We start from the raw sequence: 18,202 nt of genomic DNA, 5'->3' as shown, positions 1-18,202 counted from the left end.
GGGCAGCGGAGGTCGGCGGCGGCGGCAGCTCGGGTCCCCGCGGACCCCGGCCCGCGCGCTCCCGCCCCTGGCCCCCGCCCGGGTGGTACGGCCCGGCCGCAGGGCGGACGCGCGGGCACCGCTGGCTCCGGGTCCGCGCTGCGCGAGGCCGCCAGCCCGACTCCCCCCCCCCCCTCGCCGCCGGTCGCCTGTCCCGGCCTCCCCTCCGCGCGGCGCTCGGTGGTGGCGGTCCAGCCGAGTTCCGGTTCCGGTTGCTGCCGCTGCCGCCGCCGCCGGGCTGGGACGTCCCCGGCGAGCGCAGTGGGCGCTGCAGCCGTGCCGTGCCGCGCGCTCACTGCCGCGCGGGGGCTCGTGGCCCCCCCTGACTCCCGCCCCGGGCGATGGTGCGGCCTGAGGCCGCCTCCATCCGCCGCCGCCGCTGAGCCGGACCCTCCGCTCCATGGCCGCCTCGGCGCCGCCCCCACCGGACAAGCTGGAGGGAGGTGGCGGCCCCGCACCGCCCCCTGCGCCGCCCAGCACCGGGAGGAAGCAGGGCAAGGCCGGTGAGAGCGCGGGGAGGCGGGGGCCGGGAAGCCCGCGGCTCGGAACCTCGGAGCCGGCTCGGCGGGTGGGGAGGTCCCTGGGCCCAGGGTGAGGGAGGTAGCCCTGCGGGGTGCGGAAGGGTGTCATGGATCGACCGGTGGGTTTGCACCCACGTGGGATTAAGCAGTCCCTCACACGCTGAGGGTGTCAAGAGAGGGCTCTGTCATTTCAAGGAAGACGGAGTTGAGCGTGTGGTCGTACGGCTCATTTTTCACGTAACGTAACTCTCCTTGCTAGTACCGTTTTTTGTAAAATAAGCAAGTATGCACTGCAGTTGAAGTAATTCCTGGGAGAAAGGCGGTTGGAGAAACCTTAGGGAAACATGCCCGCATTTGCGTTTTGCTGCTCTTCCAGGTCTGCAAATGAAGAGCCCAGAAAAGAAGCGAAGGAAGTCCAATACTCAGGTGACTGCGGCTCCGCGGTGGGGGTGATTCTTAGCAGCCCCTAGGCGCTCCGGGCCGCTCTTCTGCTTTGTGTCTTCCATCGGGTGCGGGGAGCGGAGGAAGTGGTCACTCCTGTTTCTGGTCCTTTTTCTCAAACTTTTGATGAGCTTACGGGAGGAATCTTTTGATCCTTCAAGAGATGATGAGACTAAAGGTCTTATTAGGCAGGATACAGTCTTCCCCTCATGTTTCCTGACCTGGTTCCCTCATAATGATAAACACTTGGCAACGACTGAGCCTTTTCTGAGGGCCAAGATTGCGTGCTAAGGTCCCTTCAAGAGTTTAAGAGGCGTTCGTTGGCCCTATTTTACAGGTGAGAAATCTGAGGCTTTAAAAAGTTAAATGAGCTACCTGGGTCTGTGGTGCACAGCTGTAATCCCAGTACTCTGGGAGGCTGAGGCAGGAGGATTGCAGCATGGACAACTTACTGATGTTGTGTCTCAAAATAAAAATTAGAAAAAGGCTGGAGGTATGGATCAGCACTCCCTGGGTTCAGTGGCCAGTACTGCACCAAAAGAAGAAGAAAAACCTGCTTCAGGGTTAGAACTGGTATTTCAGTGTGGTTTTATCTGGTTTTCGAAACACAGATTTTGTACTGTGTTGACTCTTCTCCCCTCCCCGTTTCTCTGTTGCATTTCAAGGCCTTCTGGATCTGAGATCTGAGCTGGTGGGCAGCAGCCCCCAGTCTGTATTGTGTTTGTGGTGCCCTCCTGGGGAGCTCTGTCTCCCTTGGTGACCCCTCTTCCTCCTCCTTCTGCACTAGGGCCCTGCATACTCACATCTGACAGAGTTTGCACCTCCCCCGACTCCCATGGTGGATCACCTGGTGGCATCCAACCCCTTTGAGGATGACTTCGGAGCCCCTAAGGTGGGGGGTGCGGCCCCTCCGTTCCTTGGCAGCCCTGTGCCCTTTGGAGGCTTCCGTGTACAAGGGGGCATGGCAGGCCAGGTGCCCCCAGGCTATGGCGCTGGGGGTGGAGGGGGCCCCCAGCCACTTCGTCGACAGCCTCCCCCATTCCCTCCTAACCCAATGGGCCCGGCTTTCAACCTGCCCCCCCAGGGCCCTGGCTACCCACCCCCGGGCAACATGAACTTCCCCAGCCAGCCCTTCAACCAGTCTCTGGGGCAGAACTTCAGCCCCCCTGGTGGGCAGATGATCCCAGGTCCAGTGGGAGGGTTTGGCCCCATGATCTCACCCACCATGGGACAGCCTCCCAGAGGGGACCTGGGTCCCCCTTCTCTCCCCCAGCGCTTTGCCCAGCCAGGGACTCCTTTTGGCCCCTCTCTCCAGAGACCTGGGCAGGGGCTCCCCAGCCTGCCCCCCAACACAAGTCCCTTCCCTGGCCCTGACCCTGGCTTTCCTGGCCCTGGTGGTGAGGATGGGGGGAAGCCCTTGAACCCCCCTGCTCCCACTGCTTTCCCCCAGGAGCCCCACTCAGGCTCCCCGGCTGCTGCTGTTAACGGGAATCAGCCCAGTTTTCCCTCAAACAGTAGTGGGCGGGGTGGGGGCACACCAGATGCCAATAGCTTGGCACCCACTGGCAAGGCTGGTGGGAGCTCAGGGCCCCAGCCCCCCCCAGGCCTAGTGTACCCCTGTGGTGCCTGTCGGAGTGAGGTGAACGATGACCAGGATGCCATACTGTGTGAGGCCTCCTGCCAGAAGTGGTTCCACCGAGAGTGCACGGGCATGACCGAGAACGCCTATGGGCTGCTGACCACGGAGGCCTCTGCCGTGTGGGCCTGCGACCTGTGCCTCAAGACCAAGGAGATACAGTCTGTCTACATCCGCGAGGGCATGGGCCAGCTGGTGGCTGCTAATGATGGGTGACACTGGCGAGAAACCCCAGGGCAGTGTGTGTGTCCCTCCTGCTCTCCCAGGGTGTTTTCTGGCTCTTCGTTCTTGTTTCCACTGGCTTCCCATCCTCACGGAGCAGAAACCTGATGGTTCTAGGGCAGAAGAGGAACCGAGGTGGGTGGGCAGAAGAGCCCAGATCGCTTACTTCTGGAAACTTCTGCACTGAGATCTATAGATTCAGGAAACTAAAGCCCTGCTGAGCAGAGCCGTGTTATGGTGGCTATCTCTGGAGGCCTAGGGATGTGGCTGCAGGAGGAACGAAGATGGAGGACGTTCCGGAGGGCACAGGTGTCCTATCTGCAGATGACAGATCCCTGACACCAGTGCCTGACATCCCCATCTACCCCACAGCTCCAGCCTCAGGTTTTGGAGCCAGGGGTTCAGAGTTTCTTGGGTAGGGGAGTTTGATCTCTTCCCATTCCTACCAGGGCCCTTTTGTGGGCTTGGAGACAGCTTTGGGGAATAATTGGGATTTCTTCCCTTTTCTGCCCTCCCCTTTACCTCTCCCACTCCTATCCAATTCCTCCTCCTCAGAGCACCAAATAGCGAGAAGAAGCAGGAGTTCCTGGCTGCGGTGGTTTTCTTGGTGACTTGGGGAGAGATGCTGTCAATACATATCTTCCTCATACCAAAGTCACCGGTCCTTTTTCAGCTTCCTGTTTTTTTTCTCCTAGTGACCTTTTTTTTTTTTGGCCAAAAATTGGGATGTGTGGTGTGGCACCGCAGAATATTTGAAGTTGTCCCGGAGGCCTGGACTCTGGCGGTACAGCCCTCCCCTCGCCCATCTGTTGCACATTATACTCCGCTCTGCTCTTCAGCTCCTGGCACCCTTGTTCCCGCCTCCCTGGCTTCGCTGAAGGGAAGCTTAGAAGGCCACAGAGCCCTCATACCACATTTCCTCCAGATAAAGAGTCCAAGTGAAACCCTGTTGCAGCCTGGAGTAAGGAGGAGGTAGCAGGACCCTCAATGCCATGGTACCGAAAGGTAGAAAAGCCTCAAGCTTTTTTGCTTCTTTCCTTGCTGTCCTTTAGCATCATCTCCAGCTTGGTGATCTAGCATTTCTCATTCCTCTCAGCCGAAGTCCTGCTGCGCTGGGCTTGATTCGTTTTTATTTTTAAAGCACTGCCTGCCAGTGATGGGCCTCGGGCCTGCTCAGAGCCTCTCCTCACAGCTCCTGTGCACATTCCTCATAGGGGTGGGGAAGCAGGCCTGGGTGTGGCCCTCTGCCCTGAGTGTCCCCCGACGCCACCCTCCGGGGCTCCCGATCCCCCACTAATCAGTTCCCGCGCAGAGCCAGCGGCTTCAGGCTGTGAGGAGGAAGCAGTGGCCTCTGGGCTCTCCTGGCCTCCCCCACACCAGAACAGCCTAGGTGGGGCTCAGCTCTGTGTCGTGTTTGTGCTTCTATTTGCCCCGTTTTACCAGTTGCTACATTTGTGTTGTGGCCCCCTCCACAGTCTGTAAAATGCTCCTGGGGAGTGTCTGTCCTATCTGCCCCCTCTTGCCCTCTCCACTACGTTTTGGAAGAAAGTGGGTGGCAGAGAAGTGGTGGGGTCTTTTGTACGGTTGGATTAATAAAATGACTTGAAAATCCACACGTGGAGTCCTTGCTGTTTATCTGCACAGAGGCTGGAAGAGCTCTCTTCTCCCCGGGGTCCCTGGAAGCTGCGGTGGGGGTGATTCAGCCCTCGGAGCTGGTACCGCTTTAAGTTGCTGTTTCCCACCCTCCTCTGTGCCAGCTGTGAGAAACCGAGTTTCCTTTCTGAGCACAGTCCCTGACCAGGCCTGGAGCCAGGCAGAGTTGGCTCAGGCCTCTGGGATTCCGGCGCCTGAGCTCTTCTGGGTTTGGTGCCCCCTCCCACCTGGCCGTCTTCTGGGGTCAAGTGTGGCCCCGAGAGTGAGGGAGGCCCAGTCTCCAGTCCAGCAGGTTGCACTACGGGGAGCTTCCCTGGCCTCCCCCGTCGCCCTGCTGGAGGGGCAGCGGCAGCCCCGAGCGGCCCGCGCTGGACAGAGCGGGCGTGGCCGGAGCGGACTCCCAGCGCCAGGGCCGCCGCACCTCCCCTCCCCCGTCCTGCAGCTGTCTGTCCCGCGACCAAGGGGCCCCGTCCTTGTTTTGGGAGACACCACCCTTCGCCTTTCAGTGCAGGCCTCCCCTCCAGAAGCTCTGGAGGACGGAAGGGGGCGAGCTCACTCAGAGTCCGATTTGCCAGGACACCAGCTGCCCACCAGCAAGCAAACCCGGGTTTAGATGCTGCGTAGATCTCCCCTCTCTTCCCTCCCGGCTCTCAATTCTAGCCCTTATTGGCCAAAAGTTTCCTCCCCCTCGGGGGAACTCGACTTTTTACTGGCCAGACTTCAGTGACGTCACACACTTCTTGGGCTGGAAACCAGGGAAGGCAGCAACAAGTTAAGCCGAAGACGGAAGGGGGAGCTGGCTCAGGTCAGGTAATGCCCTGGCTGGGAAGGGGCCCACCGCGCCCCTGCGAGAAGGGGTTCCTGTAGGGCAGGGCAGCTCCGGGAGGCACGGCTGTCACCCGGGGTCCACACAGCGGCTTTTCAAAGGACCTAGGCTGGGGGAGGTGGGGCGGGCAGTTGCCAGGCATGAACTTGCTCTGAGTCCTCCGGGCGAGTTCTTTTGGCCCTACGTCCTTCGCCTTGGAGTTTGGGGCAGCAGTTGTTAGAAGGGTTGAAAATGGTTAGAGGTGAGACTTCCTCGCTTTGTACAGAGTGGGAGAGCTCCCCCTTTAGCCGTCTGTTAGAAATAGCAGACGTCTTGATGGCAGGGTATTTTTGTTGAATCCTTCTGAATGGAAAGGAAGGGAATAGTGGGGAGGCAGTAGGTTTTCTTCCGAGACATAGATGAGAAGAAAAAGCTCTCAAAACAGCGGGGATGCAGGGAGATGAGACAGCAGAACGAACTTCCTAATAAGGCAGTGAGATGCTGGCTCGGGAGAACTGGGGTATATTTTGGAATCTTAAAGACAGCCAAGAGAAAAGTCTCAGGACTTGGGGCACTGAGTGCAGAGGTTCCAGACTGTCCCTTGTTTGGGTTTCAGAAGTGTTTGTCTTGGTGACCCAAATACCATTGCTGGTTTCCTTGGAGACGGTGGGTCTGTCTGACATCACCCTGGTTGCCATGGTACCTGGTTCTGAAGGACCCGAGCCGGCTGTACACAGCGAGGGATAAACAGGGACTCCAGCCCAAGCTGCTGCCACTTCCTTCCTGGCACTACCTGTTAACACTGCTGAGAAGGGGAAGACGACAGCAGGGTGGGGTGGGGGGCAAGACCAGAGGCAGAGCAGTGCTCTCTTCGGGGGTCCCATTGGTCCTGGTGTGGAGACAGGCACTGCCCATCCCTGGGTCTTTGTGTCTGGGAGGCATGAGCATAGGGGTGGGACTGGCAGGTGTTGGTCATCTGTCCTGGGCTTGGCTTGTGGCTGGCGAGAGCCAGTGGAGGTTCCCCGGGCACAACACAGGCCCCAAGCCAGCTCAGACAGTGGGGCTGGCGGCTGTTTCCAGGGTAGGACTTCATTCCCTACTGAGTCACCTTCTGCTTGCTCTCTCCTGTCCTCGGGAGGCCTTCGTTTGTGCTCCTCTGAAGGGTCCAGGTCCCGGACTCGGGGTCAGCTTGTGTGTCACTCCACCCTTGTGCCTGCTTCTGACCCGGCGCCCCAGCCTTTGCTGAAGGAGGGGCTTCCTGTCTTTTCACCTTGCTTCATGCCCCCTTCCTGCCAACACAGAGTTAGTCAGTAACAGGTAGCACCAGGGTCCTTATTTTTGTCAGTTCTTTGCAAACTATGAAGTGATTCACACGTGATAGTTGCCATAAATCCCTTTTCCCGGTTGCCTTCAAGTTCCCTAAGACCAAACTCTGCAGATTACTGAGAACGGAAACAATTTAGGATGGAGAGAGTGACGAGGCTTGGCCAAGGTGCTTCCGTGGGGGTCTGGTCTGAGCCAGCCACACTTGGCCTGGCTGTACCTGAGAGTCATTGCAGGGGCTTTCACTGCTGGATCAGTCACGGCGAGCCAGGCCACACAGAGGGTGGGTGGTGGGCAGGCTGAGGGCAGCTGCCACAGCTGCCTCTGTCCAGGCCCTGAGGGAACAGGTGGCGATTTGGGAGCTGCCTGGGAGTTGCCAAGGGGGCCTGAGCATTTTGTTTTCCTCACTCTTAGCTGCTGATCTTTGGAAGGTCAAGTCAGTCAGCCTTCCTGGGCTTTTTCCTCTCCCATAACGTCAGGGTGTTGGACTGGATGTAGCCCAGGGCCTTTCCAGCCCTCTGTGCCTTTGACCTTTCAAGGTCTGTTCAGTTTTCCACTGCCCGTGGCTCCCTGGAAGAGGCAGCTTCCCTGTGGCTGTTGGCAGGTGCTGCTTTGCAAGGTAAATACTGCTCTGAAGAGCTGAGGCATCAGGATGAGAAGGCCTGGAACCAGCCTGGGCTCAGGGGGCTGCTGACCAGCCCTTGACCTTTGGAACCCAACCAAGACTGTCCTCCCCTGAAGGAACTGCGGTCCTTACGGTCCTTACGAGAGCCTTTCTTCGGAGGTGGCAGACACAGCGGCCTCAGGGACCTCAGCAGCTATGGCCTCCTGCCCAGACTCAGATAATAGCTGGGTGCTTGCCGGTGCAGAGGTAGGAGGAGTGGGCCTGGGAACCTTGGGGAGAGGGCCGCTTCCTCCAGCTAGCCTGCTTTCTGGGCATGTACTCTTCCTTGGTCCTGATGGCCCTCTACACTGCCTCCTGCCTGCTGTTGGAGGAATTCCAGGAGTGGAGAGGAGACCTGGGCTCAAGGCTGGCTACTGGGACTGGGAGCACACCTGAGAGCAGGCCTATTGGCCAGGTCAGCTGGAGGAACAGGGAAAACGTTCTGGTGGGGAGTCCAGCGAGAGCGATGTCACTGTGGGAGGGAGAGGCTGTGGGGAGCCTCTGAGGATTCCAGCCGTGTTGGGGGTGGGGTTTGGGAACCCCTGGAACCCATGGGCCTAGGGCCCGGGAGGTAGCCAGGCCTCCTCCTCATGGGCAGTCAGTGAAGGCCCTGAGTGGGAGGACAGGGATGGCCTTGGAAGAGGCCAAGCCGCTGTGTGTGTGGGCACAGTGTACTGAAGGCGCCCACAGCCATGTGGTAGCAGTTGGTGTGGCAGGAATCCAGAGGGCTCCTGTGTCCTGAAGAGAGGGGCGCTGAGGTGGGCGCTGGCAGTCTGGGAGGGAAAATCTCCAGCCCCTGTGACTGCAGCGTTGGGGCCTCTAGGAGGGGAGGAGAGGAGCTGATGTAGATGGGACACTGGAGAAGGACACCTTCCTGGACGAGCTGGCAGAGGGGAGAGGGGAGGCAGGTGGGTGCCAGCAGGCACGTGCTCTCAGGCAGCCCTGGCCTGGGGCCCTGGCTGATGGCCGAGGGACCTGGGGAAGCCACTTGGCCTCTGTGTCCTACCCTCTAAAGCGAGGCTGTGAGTCTTGTGTTGTAGAGAGGGCCATGAGAAAAAGAAACACACAGAGGTCCAGGATTGTTCTGGGGGGGGGGAGTATTCTGCAGGAGCCGTGGATGGGCGGTGGCAGTGGGCATGCAGAGAGGCCGGGCTGGAGGCTGGGGTTGAGCTCCCAGCAGCCAGGCAGCCTGGGGCGGCACTTGGGCCTCTGCCAGCAGCTGCTGGGCAGAGGGAAAGACAGAAAAGCACGGAGGATATAAGCAGACGGGCAGCTGCAGGAGCGGCCAGGAGTGTAACTCTGACCCTTGGGTGCCCAGGAAACGTTGTCATCTTCCCCTGGCTTCTGTGGGTTCCTCATAGCAGCCCTGAGGTCAGGAAGCAGCTGACCTAAGTGGGTCCGGCTCTCTGCCTAGCGATGATCTCTGAGGCGTGAGTGGGGTTCCTGAATGTGCAGCTGGCCCCAGGGACCCCAGCACAGCACCCCTGCTCCCGGTTTGGCCTGCTGTCCTCCTTCGAAGTAGCCCTTGCTTACCCCTTCCTCCAGGGCCTGCCTGTGGAGACCCTGGGGCCAGAACCTGGGACAGACCCTGAATCTGAGAGGGACCCCCAGATGCCTCGACAAACCACCCAGGCAGATGGTGCGGAATTAGCTGGGGCCTTGGATGGAGAAGGTAACGGGGCCTGCAGAGGGCATCGGCATAGCTCTTCTCCAGGGTTCCCATTTCCAGGGCAGCCTGGCCGGGGTGTGTGGGAGCCAGGGGTGGGTTAGGAAGTTCAGCTGGGCTCAGTGGTTTTTTCCTGGGCCTTTTCTCTCTCCATAGAGAACTTCTTCCAGACGGAAAGACCCCAGGCTGGTCCCACTGTGCCGGAGGAGACTGAGGCCGAGGTGAGGGCCCTCACCAGGGGCAGGGCGGGAGTTGGAGGGCGGATGCTGCTTACAGCTGTGTGCCCAGCAGACTGCTGTGGGCAGTGATGGTCCTGGTGTGGAGCCCCCTGGCCCAGGGGACACAGAGCTCCAGGGAGACCTGCAGGAGACCCCCATGGCAGCAAGCCTGGGCCCGGACATGCGAGACCCGGAGGACCAGAGCACCCTGCAGAGCCCGCCCTCCACCCCTAAAACAGGTGAGAGTCCTTCGCTTGCCTCCTGGAGGGTGTGAGAGGGAACAGCCATCCATACGGCGGGGGGCAGGTGCTCAGGTCCTTGCTCACCACACCCCTGAGGTCACGGCCCAGAGAGCTTGGGCGCTGCAACCTGTGGGGTCACAGGCCCCAGGTGACTGACCCTTCCCCCTGCCGGCGCCACCTCTTCCTGCTTCCAGAACTCAGTCCTCACCTGCAGTTGCTGTCTGGTGCCAGCTCTGGGCTGGGAGGAGGGCAGGCGGGTGCTCATGGACTCTAGGAGCAACCAGGCCAAGCCAGGGTGCTGGTCAGACCCGGGAGGCCTCAGGCCAGGTGATGAAGGGTTCCCAATGGAGAGGGACAGGCCGAGGCAAGGGAGAGCAGTTGGAGGCGCCATTTGAGTGGACCCTCAGGCACAGGAGAGGCAAGCAGGGAAGGCAGGACAAGAGGACATCCTTCTGCAGAGCTCGCGGGCCGTGGCTGTGGGCGAGCTGAGCTGGAGCCGTCTGTGGGGGTGGGAGGCAGAGCTGCCTTTCCCTGAGCCAAGGGACCGGAGAGGAGGCAGCCTGGTCCTGAGGACATCTAGAAGGTAGTGTGCGGCAGTCGGACACAGCGTCCCCTGGGACGCCGGGGCTTGTGGGCGGGTGGGAGGGCTGTGACCTGTGATTGGAGAGGCGCAGAGCACTGAGCAGGTGGCAGGAAGACCACTGCTGCCCACGGGAGTGGAGAGGAGCTAGGGAGCAGACTGAGAGGGCACCGCCAGAGGGTCCCAGGCCATGGAAGGATGGCAGCCCTGCAGAAGCTGGAGCCCACACTGGAGGAAGGAGGGAGCTTCTAAGGATGAAAGTAGCTCTTGTCTTTTCTTCTTTTAGTATGAGAGATTGAACCCAGGGCCTTTGCATTGAGCTACAACCCCAGGCCTTTTTATTCATTTTTCTTTTTCTTTGGTACCGGGAACCGAACTCGGGTCCTTGCGCTTGCGAAGCAGGTGGATCATTTTTCATTTTGAGACAGGCTCTCACTCCATCCCTGAGTTGTCCAGGCTGGGCTCAAACTTGCAGTCCTCTTGTCTCAGCCTCCCTGAGTGCTGGGATTTCAGATGTTCACCACCATGCCCAAACGGCTCTTATCATTTGCAGACTGAAAGGATGGGTCTCCTGCCCCCGATCTGGGCAGGGGCAGTGATCAGTGTCCAGCAGGAGTGGGCAGGGTCCCGGGTGCCCTCTGTGGCGGGCGGGGGTCTCTGTGCCTTCCTTCACTTCCCCTCTGCGTCCTGTCTCTGCAGTGGCTTCTCTGTCCTGTCCCGCCCCTAGGTTGGATTCGGGAGGAGGGCTGCTGCTCCACCAGTGAGGATGACACCGACATGGACGTGGAGGGCCTGCGGAGACGCTGGGGCCCCCAACTGAGCCCGCCTCCGACAGCAGCGCCCTTTGGTGTGGAGGACCAGGCCAGGGCTGGGGGTGCCGGTGGGGAGCTGGGCATCTCGCTCAACATGTGCCTCCTCGGGGCCCTGGTTCTGCTGGGCCTGGGCGTCCTCCTCTTCTCTGGTGAGTGGCACCTCACTTCCCCTCCTGCCTCTCGCGCCTTCCCTGAGGCCTCAGCTGTTCCCTCTCCCTCCGCAGGTGGCCTCTCCGAGTTGGACACTGGTGAGCGGGGAGGGCTTGGTGTGTGCTTGGTGCAGGTGTGCATGTGCATGTGTGTTCGCTGGGTTAGGACCAGTTACAGCTGTTGTTGGGGTTGCATGTCATTCCCTACTTCCTGATCGTATCAGCTGCTTGGGCGACACCTTTACTAGCTGCCTGGGCTGCAGGGTGGGCACGGCAGGAGGGGGTGCCTGGGAGTGGGGGTGGGGCTAGGTCCAGGCCCCATTTTCCTGCAGGGCCCGTGGAGGAGGCAGAGCTGCAGGTCTTCTCCGATGCTGGCTCAGACGCTGAGTTGGTGGGTGCCGAGGCAGACGGGCAGGTACGTGTGAAGGTCTCCACAGGTGTGGGGCCTGGAGGGGAGAACCCGGGCGGCTGGGCGATAGGACAGAGTGAAGTAGCTGGTTCTTCTGTCCTCAGGATAGACTGAGGGAACAGCTGCAGGCCTCCGTTTCCGCTGACAGTGTCCCCAGCCTGCAGAACATGGGCCTTCTGCTGGACAGGCTGGCCAAGGAGAACCAGGATATCCGGCTGCTGCAGGCCCAGCTGCAGGTAGGCACAGGAAGGACAGTACAGGCTCAGTTAGCCAGGTGTCTGTCCTGGTGTCCGTCCTGAAAAGGAGTTTTCGCTTTCCTAGTTCTGTGTTTGGATTCCTCCTGCCAAGGTTTGTGCCAGGCTGGCGTATGTGTTTCATGGCATCTCACCTCTGAATGACTGGTGTGTTCGTCCTTTGAGTGTTGTGCGGAGAAGGGTTTGAACAGCATCCAAGGCTCATGCCAAGTACTGTGATCACTCCTCAGTGTCAGCTCTGGGTGGGGGAGGCGAAAATGGGGCCACTGGAGCTACACACTGGCTACCTTTAGGGGAGCTAGGAAGTGTGCTAATGTGAGGACACAGATGCTGAGGCCCAGGATGGAATTTGGGGGTTCCAGGACCTGGTCTAGGGTGGTGATGGCACTGGGAGAAGACAGTGTCCCAGGCCATCAAGGGGTTGGTTGCCTGTCTGCTCTGATGGAATGGAATTGAGATGGAAGGCATGGGGCCTGTCCTGACAAGCACTTCTTGTGGCTTCTTCTGTCCCTAACCACATTCTAGGCCCAGAAAGAAGAGCTTCAGAGCCTGATGCAGCAGCCCAAAGAGCTGGAGGAGGAGAACGCCCGGCTCAAGGGGGCCCTGCAGCAGGGCGAGGCCTCCCAGCAGGCCCTGGAGTCAGAGTTGCAGCAGCTGCGGACCCGGATCCAGGCACTGGGGGCTGACTGCACCCAGGGCCCAGATGGGGTGTGCCTCAGCTGGGGCCACAGCCCACAGGGCGGCAAGGCCACCATGGAGCAGGACCCAGGGTCCAGCTTCCTAGAGGAGAAGGCACAGCTGGAGGCGGAGGCCCAGGTGCTGAGGAGGGAGCTGCAGAGACAGCGGCAGCTGCTGAACTCTGTGCAGCAGGACCTGCAGAGGAGCTTGCGGGACGCCGGCCGAGGGGACCCTGCCCACGCTGGCCTGGCCGAGCTGGGCCACAGACTGGCCCAGATGCTGAAGGGCCTGCAGAACTGGGGCCTGGACCCTGGGGCCCTGGCCAATGCCTCAGAGGCCTGGCATCAGAAGCCCCAGAGAGCTGGCAAGGGGAAGTGGCATGACGGGCAGAGGGATGGGAAGGCTGAGCACTGGAAGCATAGGAAAGAGTCTGGCTGGGAGAGGAGGAAGAGCTTTGGGGGCGAGGACAGGGAGCCGGCAGGGAGGTGGAAGGAGGACAAACCAGGAGGGGAAAAGTGGGGGGCGTGGAAGGATGGGAAACAACAGGACCCCAAGGAACCCGCGTGGAAAAGTTCGAGTCACCACTCTGGAGAAAGGCAGGAGCATTCCCAGGGAAGGGAGGGGCCTAAAGACAGTCAGGACTCGCTGCCCCACTGGGCGGAGCTGTTGAGGCGCAAGTACAGGGCACCCCAGGGCTGCTCGGGCGTGGCCGGGTGTGCCCGGCAGGAGGGCCTGGCCTTCTTCGGCACGGAGCTGGCCCCCGTGCGGCAGCAGGAGCTGGCCTCTCTGCTGAGGACATACCTTGGGCAGCTTCCCTGGGCCGGGCAGCTGGCCAAGAAACTGCCCTTCTCTCCTGCCTACTTTGATGAGGATGGCGTCTTCCGACACGACCGCCTCCGCTTCCGGGATTTCGTGGATGCCTTGGAAGACAGCCTGGAGGAGGTGGCAGCGAGGTGGACAGGTGATGATGATGAGGTAGATGACTTTGAGGACTTCATCTTCAGCCACCTCTTGGGAGACAAAGCACTGAAGAGGAGGTGGGCAGTGGGGACTCGGTCGGGTCTTGTGGGACGGAGTGGGTGCACTGGGAAGGCAGTGCAGGAGCAGGCCCTGCACGGGGCCTTTAAGGACTGGTGGTCCCTGGCTTGCCTCCCTTGGGGAAGCCATCCCGGTGCACTTGCCGCCTTCCTGTGGGGACCACGGGGCCCTGAGGAGGCCCTTTCAGGGTGGGGGTTCTCCTGAGCTGCCCTGCCTGCCTGCAGCTCCTGTCCTGGGGTGTACAGAAGACCCCACGTTCCCGCCTCCCCATCCTGCGAGGCCAGTTTTTCCCTCGTGTTTGGTGGTGGCCGCCCGGGCTGGCTTCGTGAGGAAGAACAGGATCCCCTCCTTGTCTGCTCAAGGCCTCTTTCTCCTCCCACCCCATGTCCCCCCACAGGTCAGGGAAGAGGGACAAGCACTTTCGGAGCCCCCGAGTCGTGGGGCCCAGGGAGGAGCACAGGCCCCAGCCCTACCACTGAGGCCGAGCCCAGCGCGTGGGCCCGGCCCAGCCCGGAGTACCTGACTCCTGGCTTCAGCGGACCATGCGGCTGGCCTCTCAGGCTCAGCTGGTGTCCTTGGGTGTCCTTCACAGAGGAGAGCACAGCGCCCCGCCCTGCACTGATACCACTCTAGAAAAGGCCTTATCTGGACCTGCCTTCTGTCAATCAAATGCACAGGCTCTGGCCCCTGTGAGGGGGATGGGAAGGCAGCCTGTTTTCAGGAGGAGGAGGGCATTCGCATTCGGATTCCGAGAAAAGCCAGAGAGCTTTCACCCTGTTCTGCGTGCCTCTGCCCCACCCCTGACCCAGTGCCCCCTGGGACTGACTGAATCGCTGGTGGGAGGCCCAGTGCCAGGGCTTGCTGTGGGGTTTTGTTGTATTTGGAAGCAGCTGTCTCTAGGGGGTGAGGGCCTTTTCCCCCTGCTTCTCACGTGCCCTAACTCCCCCTGAGAACTGTGGGGTCATGGCAGGGTTGTCTGACTTGGGGCCACCTCACCCTGCCACCCGGGTGGGCCTGGCACTCAGCTTTTCTCCCGCTCTCTCCCCTGGATGCCTTCCCACCGAGCCCAGGCCCCCCGGGCTGGAGCTTCACCTCATGCTCACCGCTCTAGTGCCTTCGCCCTGGGAGAGGTAAGGGCCCTGGCTTTGGAGTCTGACCTTAGGCCTGACTCTGGGCTGAGTGATCTTGGGCAAATTAATCTCTGTGAACCTTGGGCTCCTCATCCTCAAAAAGGGGGTTGAAGGGCTGAGAAAGAGATTAAATAAAGTGATGGCTGCCCTGGTTTTAGCACTCAAATTTTTGCCGTCTTTGAAGCAAGGTGGAAGGGCAGAGAGCCCTCACCCCCGCCTGGTGTTGGGCTGGGCAGGAGAGGGGGCCGCTAGGTGGCACTCGGGCTCCACACGTGCTCCAGGCATTGCTGCCCTGGCCCGGCCCACGCTGTGACCCCTGGTGCCTGGGGACCCTCCCTGAGGTCTGCCCTCACTGGGCTGGCTTGGCCTCCCTGGGACTCTGGGGGTAGGGCGGGTTGGGAGGGACCACAGGCTCTGGAAGGGCATTGCTGATTACTCAGCAGGTGCTGTGGGACACCTTTTAAGGGACTTAAGTGTATAAACTCAGTAGATTCAGATATGGTCAGGCAGGGCTGCAGGTGGAAGACTCATTGTGCAAACGCTTGTCATCTAGTGTGTACTGGAGACAGGCCGGGGGACACAGGTGCTGGACTCATGGCTTAGCGTCCAGTGGAGCCTGCGTCCTACCAAAGGAGGGACTCCAGTTAGGCCCGGGAAGAACTTCCTCCCAGGCGGGGCAGTGGTACAGGCTGGACAGCTGTAAGGAGGACTCTTCTATTTCTGCAATGGAGGCTGGCAGAAGCGAGTACAGACTGGCCCAGTGGTAGGCTTGGACTGGGCACCAGGCTCTTTGGACACTTCCTCGAGGAGGCCTAGCTTCACCCTGCTCACGTCTCTCACCTCTGCAAGTGCTCAGAATCCTTGCTGCTTGTACAGCTGACTGGTAGACTGGGTGGCTGAAGAGAGACGGGCTGTGGATGGCTGGCAGGAGCTGCATCCTGTTTGGGACCCAGCAGCGGGGACGCACATGGCCTCCTGGGTTCTCTCTCTCTGGCCTCTCAGGGCCTCTGGGTTGCATTTCTAGGGCCCCTTTCCTCTGCCTGCTGAACTCTCAGGAGGCTGGGAGGTTCCCCCAGGACCCTTGGTCTTCCTTACCCAGTCAGGACACAGCTGTCTGGGGCTGAGGTCTTGCAGACTTCGGACTCAGGAAGAACAGAGCCTTAATACAAGTGGCATGTGGGAGGGCCAGGGCACCAGGGGCATGGACGCAGTCATCCTGACATCCTCCAAAGCTTCCAGGCCCCTGTCCGTCGCCCTTGTGAACATCAGTCAGCAGGAGCTGCGTGCATGGGGGGCCAGTGTGTGGAGACGGAGCGCAGGATGCACTGTACTCCCCATGTGGCTGGGGCAGTTCCTGGCCAGGCTGGGTGCAGTGATGCCGTGGACTCCGCTACACACCTCATGTGGCCGTGCAGGGTCCAGGCTGGGCCCTTCCAGTGTAGGCCCTTGGCCTTTGCTGTGCCTGGCTCCTGCCTTCTGGGGGAGTCCCCCTTAACCCCACCCCCACCCTGAGGGCCCAACTGGGGGCTCGGGAATCACTGGCCTGAGAGTAGCCCTCTTGGGCCTCCCCTTCAGGGGTGAAGTTCTGTTTCCTTTGGTGAGGCCCCCCGACTCCTTTCTGAGTGGCCCCCATCCGCTCCTCCTTCCTGCTTTCCCTGCCTCCTGTTCTTGAGCCCTCACTCCTCTCCCTGGCTTCTCTAGCACCCTTTCCTCCAGTGCCCTCAGCTTAGCCCCTGCCACCTGTGGCCCTGTCACCTCCTCCGGAGTCTCCTGTCTCTCCCTGCCTCCCAGGTCCCCCAGGAGCCAGCCTTCCCCTCCCGCCTGTTCTGGGGTGCAAGTGGTGGGGGTGGATCACCTCAGGCCTGGCACCCTCTTGGACCCCTGGAGGCCCAAGGCTTGTGCTTCTTCAGAGAGCACTGCAGCCTCCCCCGAGGGCCCGTGACAGGCAATTGGCTTGGCTGGCTGGCCGGCTGTTGCCATGGGAACCTCCTAGGGCCATCCTGATGTAGATAATCTGGTCAGGCCCAGTTCTGGGCCACAGCTGTGCCTGGGCCCTTCCCAGGCTGACGGCAGGGCCCGGGAGGACGCGGCAGAGGGGGAGAGCGGGTGTTGTCAGCCCACCCTCCTGCCAGCACCACCACCTTGATGCCTCCTGCCAACACCCAAGCTCTTGTGTGAGCGTCCGGTCCTCCTCAGGGGCCCCCTGGGGTTGCAGCCTGGCTTTTGGTAGTCTTTTCCTTCCAGAGTAGGTGCCTGCTCCTTCCACACAGGACAACACAGAAGAAAAGCTCCAAGTGCTAGTGTGTCCCGGGCCAGGCAGGGTCCAGCCTGGGTCTTTTCTGAGTAGAGCTTTGGCCTAAGCAGGATTTGACTCTAGAGCCCAGAGTGTCAGGTCTCTGCCGTGGTCACCGAGAACCCTGGGCCTGAAGTGTTGCTTGTGGCAGAGCTCGGGCTTCTCATCACTAAAGTGGACACTGTGCTACCTCTCCTAAACAAGTCACGGTAACAGCAACGTGAGCTTTGCACGTGGTAGCACAGTCATCCAGGGGATCATCCCAGGACCCATGGACACTCAGCTCCCAGACATGAAATAGCGTGATATTTGCATGTTTCCTATGCACGTGTTTCCTCCTCCACACTTCAATCATCTCTAGGTGACTTACAATACCCGATACGTCGTGGATGCTGTGTGAACAGCTGTGCCGTGCTGTTTTCAAGTGTTATATTCCAGGTGTTTTCTATCTGTGGCTGGTTGGATCCATGGATGTGGACCCTGTGGACATGGAGGGCCTATTGTGCTGTTGTGTTACTTTTCTCTCCTTGCTGAGACAAAATATCCAACACCAAAAATTAGAGGGGCAGGGGTTTATTTGGCTCACAGTTCGTAGAGGTTTCAGTCCATAATCGGCTGGCTCCAAGGCAGGGATGGCAAACAGGCATCAGAGAGGAGAAACAGCATGGCAGGGCACAAGGCAGCAAAGGCAACAAGAGGGGCAATAGTTCATAGTGGCGGAGGACCGCAAAAGCGACCAGAGAGTTTCACCGTGTCTTTCTGCCTCTTTCATCCCAGCCAGACTACTGGGAGTAGGGTGGTATTAATCTAATCACTCAGGTGTAGTGGTTTAATCCCTTAATCCCAGCATCACACTCCAGATTCAGCTACTTCTGACAGAAAGAGGCTGTGGGGGCACATTCAGACCCCAACCATAACAAGTGTTAAAATAGGTTTGTTTTTTTTTATTTGAGAAAGGGCCTCAATATGTAATTCAGGCTGGCCTTGAACTCACTGCAATCCTCCTGACTCGCCTGAATCCTGGGATCACAGGCATTCGAGCATGATTTTTTGCTGGGCGTGGTGGTACATGCCTGTAATCCCAGCAGGAGGGTCACGAGGCCAGCCTGGGGCTACATAGTGAGACCCTGTCTCAAAAATAAAAATCATGGGATGGGGATTTAGCTCAGTGGCACCTCGCGGCTGCCTTGAAAGCACTAGGTCCTGAGTTCGAGCCTGGTACCAAAGAAAAAATTGTGTTTTCTTCTAAGATACACGGGGACTTAAAAGTGAATTTTCTTAAAACTGTAACTCTTCACTTGGGCCCACAGATTTCCAACAGGTAACTAAAAGTACAACAAAGCTTGACCTTCATTTTGTGTAACTGAGTCAAATCCTTCTCAGCTCTGAATGTAGGCCTGTTAGGGAATGTCTGTCTAAAAATTGGCAA

At 59.8% G+C, this 18,202-nt stretch overlaps 2 protein-coding genes across 7 annotated transcripts; both read left to right on the top strand.

Moving 5' to 3' along the window:
- Positions 1 to 253: 253 nt before the first annotated feature.
- Positions 254 to 4,472, top strand: Pygo2 (pygopus family PHD finger 2). Its single transcript, XM_004871328.3, has 3 exons — positions 254 to 542; positions 937 to 986; positions 1,789 to 4,472. The coding sequence occupies exons 1-3, from the start codon at positions 440 to 442 to the stop codon at positions 2,851 to 2,853; spliced, it is 1,218 nt and encodes a 405-aa protein (XP_004871385.1). The 5' UTR covers positions 254 to 439; the 3' UTR covers positions 2,854 to 4,472.
- Positions 4,473 to 5,133: 661 nt separating this feature from the next.
- On the top strand, positions 5,134 to 14,633 carry Pbxip1 (PBX homeobox interacting protein 1). 6 transcript variants are annotated; one of them, XM_021249270.2, is made up of 12 exons: positions 5,184 to 5,317; positions 7,055 to 7,259; positions 7,382 to 7,511; positions 8,850 to 8,976; positions 9,127 to 9,191; positions 9,262 to 9,427; positions 10,738 to 10,971; positions 11,047 to 11,070; positions 11,304 to 11,386; positions 11,485 to 11,616; positions 12,160 to 13,349; positions 13,748 to 14,633. In XM_021249270.2, the coding sequence occupies exons 3-12, from the start codon at positions 7,461 to 7,463 to the stop codon at positions 13,827 to 13,829; spliced, it is 2,154 nt and encodes a 717-aa protein (XP_021104929.1). In that variant the 5' UTR covers positions 5,184 to 5,317; positions 7,055 to 7,259; positions 7,382 to 7,460; the 3' UTR covers positions 13,830 to 14,633. The 6 variants fall into 6 exon arrangements, with proteins under 6 accessions (XP_021104932.1, XP_004871388.1, XP_021104929.1 ...); XM_004871332.4 differs by having other exon boundaries at positions 5,233 to 5,317; positions 7,245 to 7,259; XM_021249271.2 differs by having other exon boundaries at positions 5,251 to 5,322; positions 7,180 to 7,259.
- The last annotated feature ends 3,569 nt before the right edge of the window (positions 14,634 to 18,202 follow it).

Source organism: Heterocephalus glaber, unplaced genomic scaffold (genome assembly GCF_053883595.1).
Source record: "Heterocephalus glaber isolate CG9 unplaced genomic scaffold, H.glaber_assembly_v1.0 deba00001795, whole genome shotgun sequence".
Taxonomy (NCBI): Eukaryota; Metazoa; Chordata; class Mammalia; order Rodentia; family Bathyergidae; genus Heterocephalus; species Heterocephalus glaber.
The sequence above is the reverse complement of the archived record's forward strand: the minus strand, read 5'-3'. Positions and strand labels throughout refer to the sequence as shown.

What these genes read in the sequence shown, in the direction of transcription:
- Pygo2 (XM_004871328.3), top strand. Translation starts at nt 440, where the DNA reads ATGGCCGCCTCGGCGCCGCCCCCACCGGACAAGCTGGAGGGAGGTGGC. An exon ending in GAGGAAGCAGGGCAAGGCCG is followed by an intron (nt 543 to 936) that starts GTGAGAGCGCGG and finishes CTGCTCTTCCAG; the next exon opens with GTCTGCAAATGAAGAGCCCA. An exon ending in GAAGGAAGTCCAATACTCAG is followed by an intron (nt 987 to 1,788) that starts GTGACTGCGGCT and finishes CTTCTGCACTAG; the next exon opens with GGCCCTGCATACTCACATCT.
- Pbxip1 (XM_021249273.2), top strand. Translation starts at nt 7,461, where the DNA reads ATGGCCTCCTGCCCAGACTCAGATAATAGCTGGGTGCTTGCCGGTGCA. An exon ending in CGGAGGAGACTGAGGCCGAG is followed by an intron (nt 9,192 to 9,261) that starts GTGAGGGCCCTC and finishes TGTGCCCAGCAG; the next exon opens with ACTGCTGTGGGCAGTGATGG. An exon ending in GGGCGTCCTCCTCTTCTCTG is followed by an intron (nt 10,972 to 11,046) that starts GTGAGTGGCACC and finishes CTCCCTCCGCAG; the next exon opens with GTGGCCTCTCCGAGTTGGAC.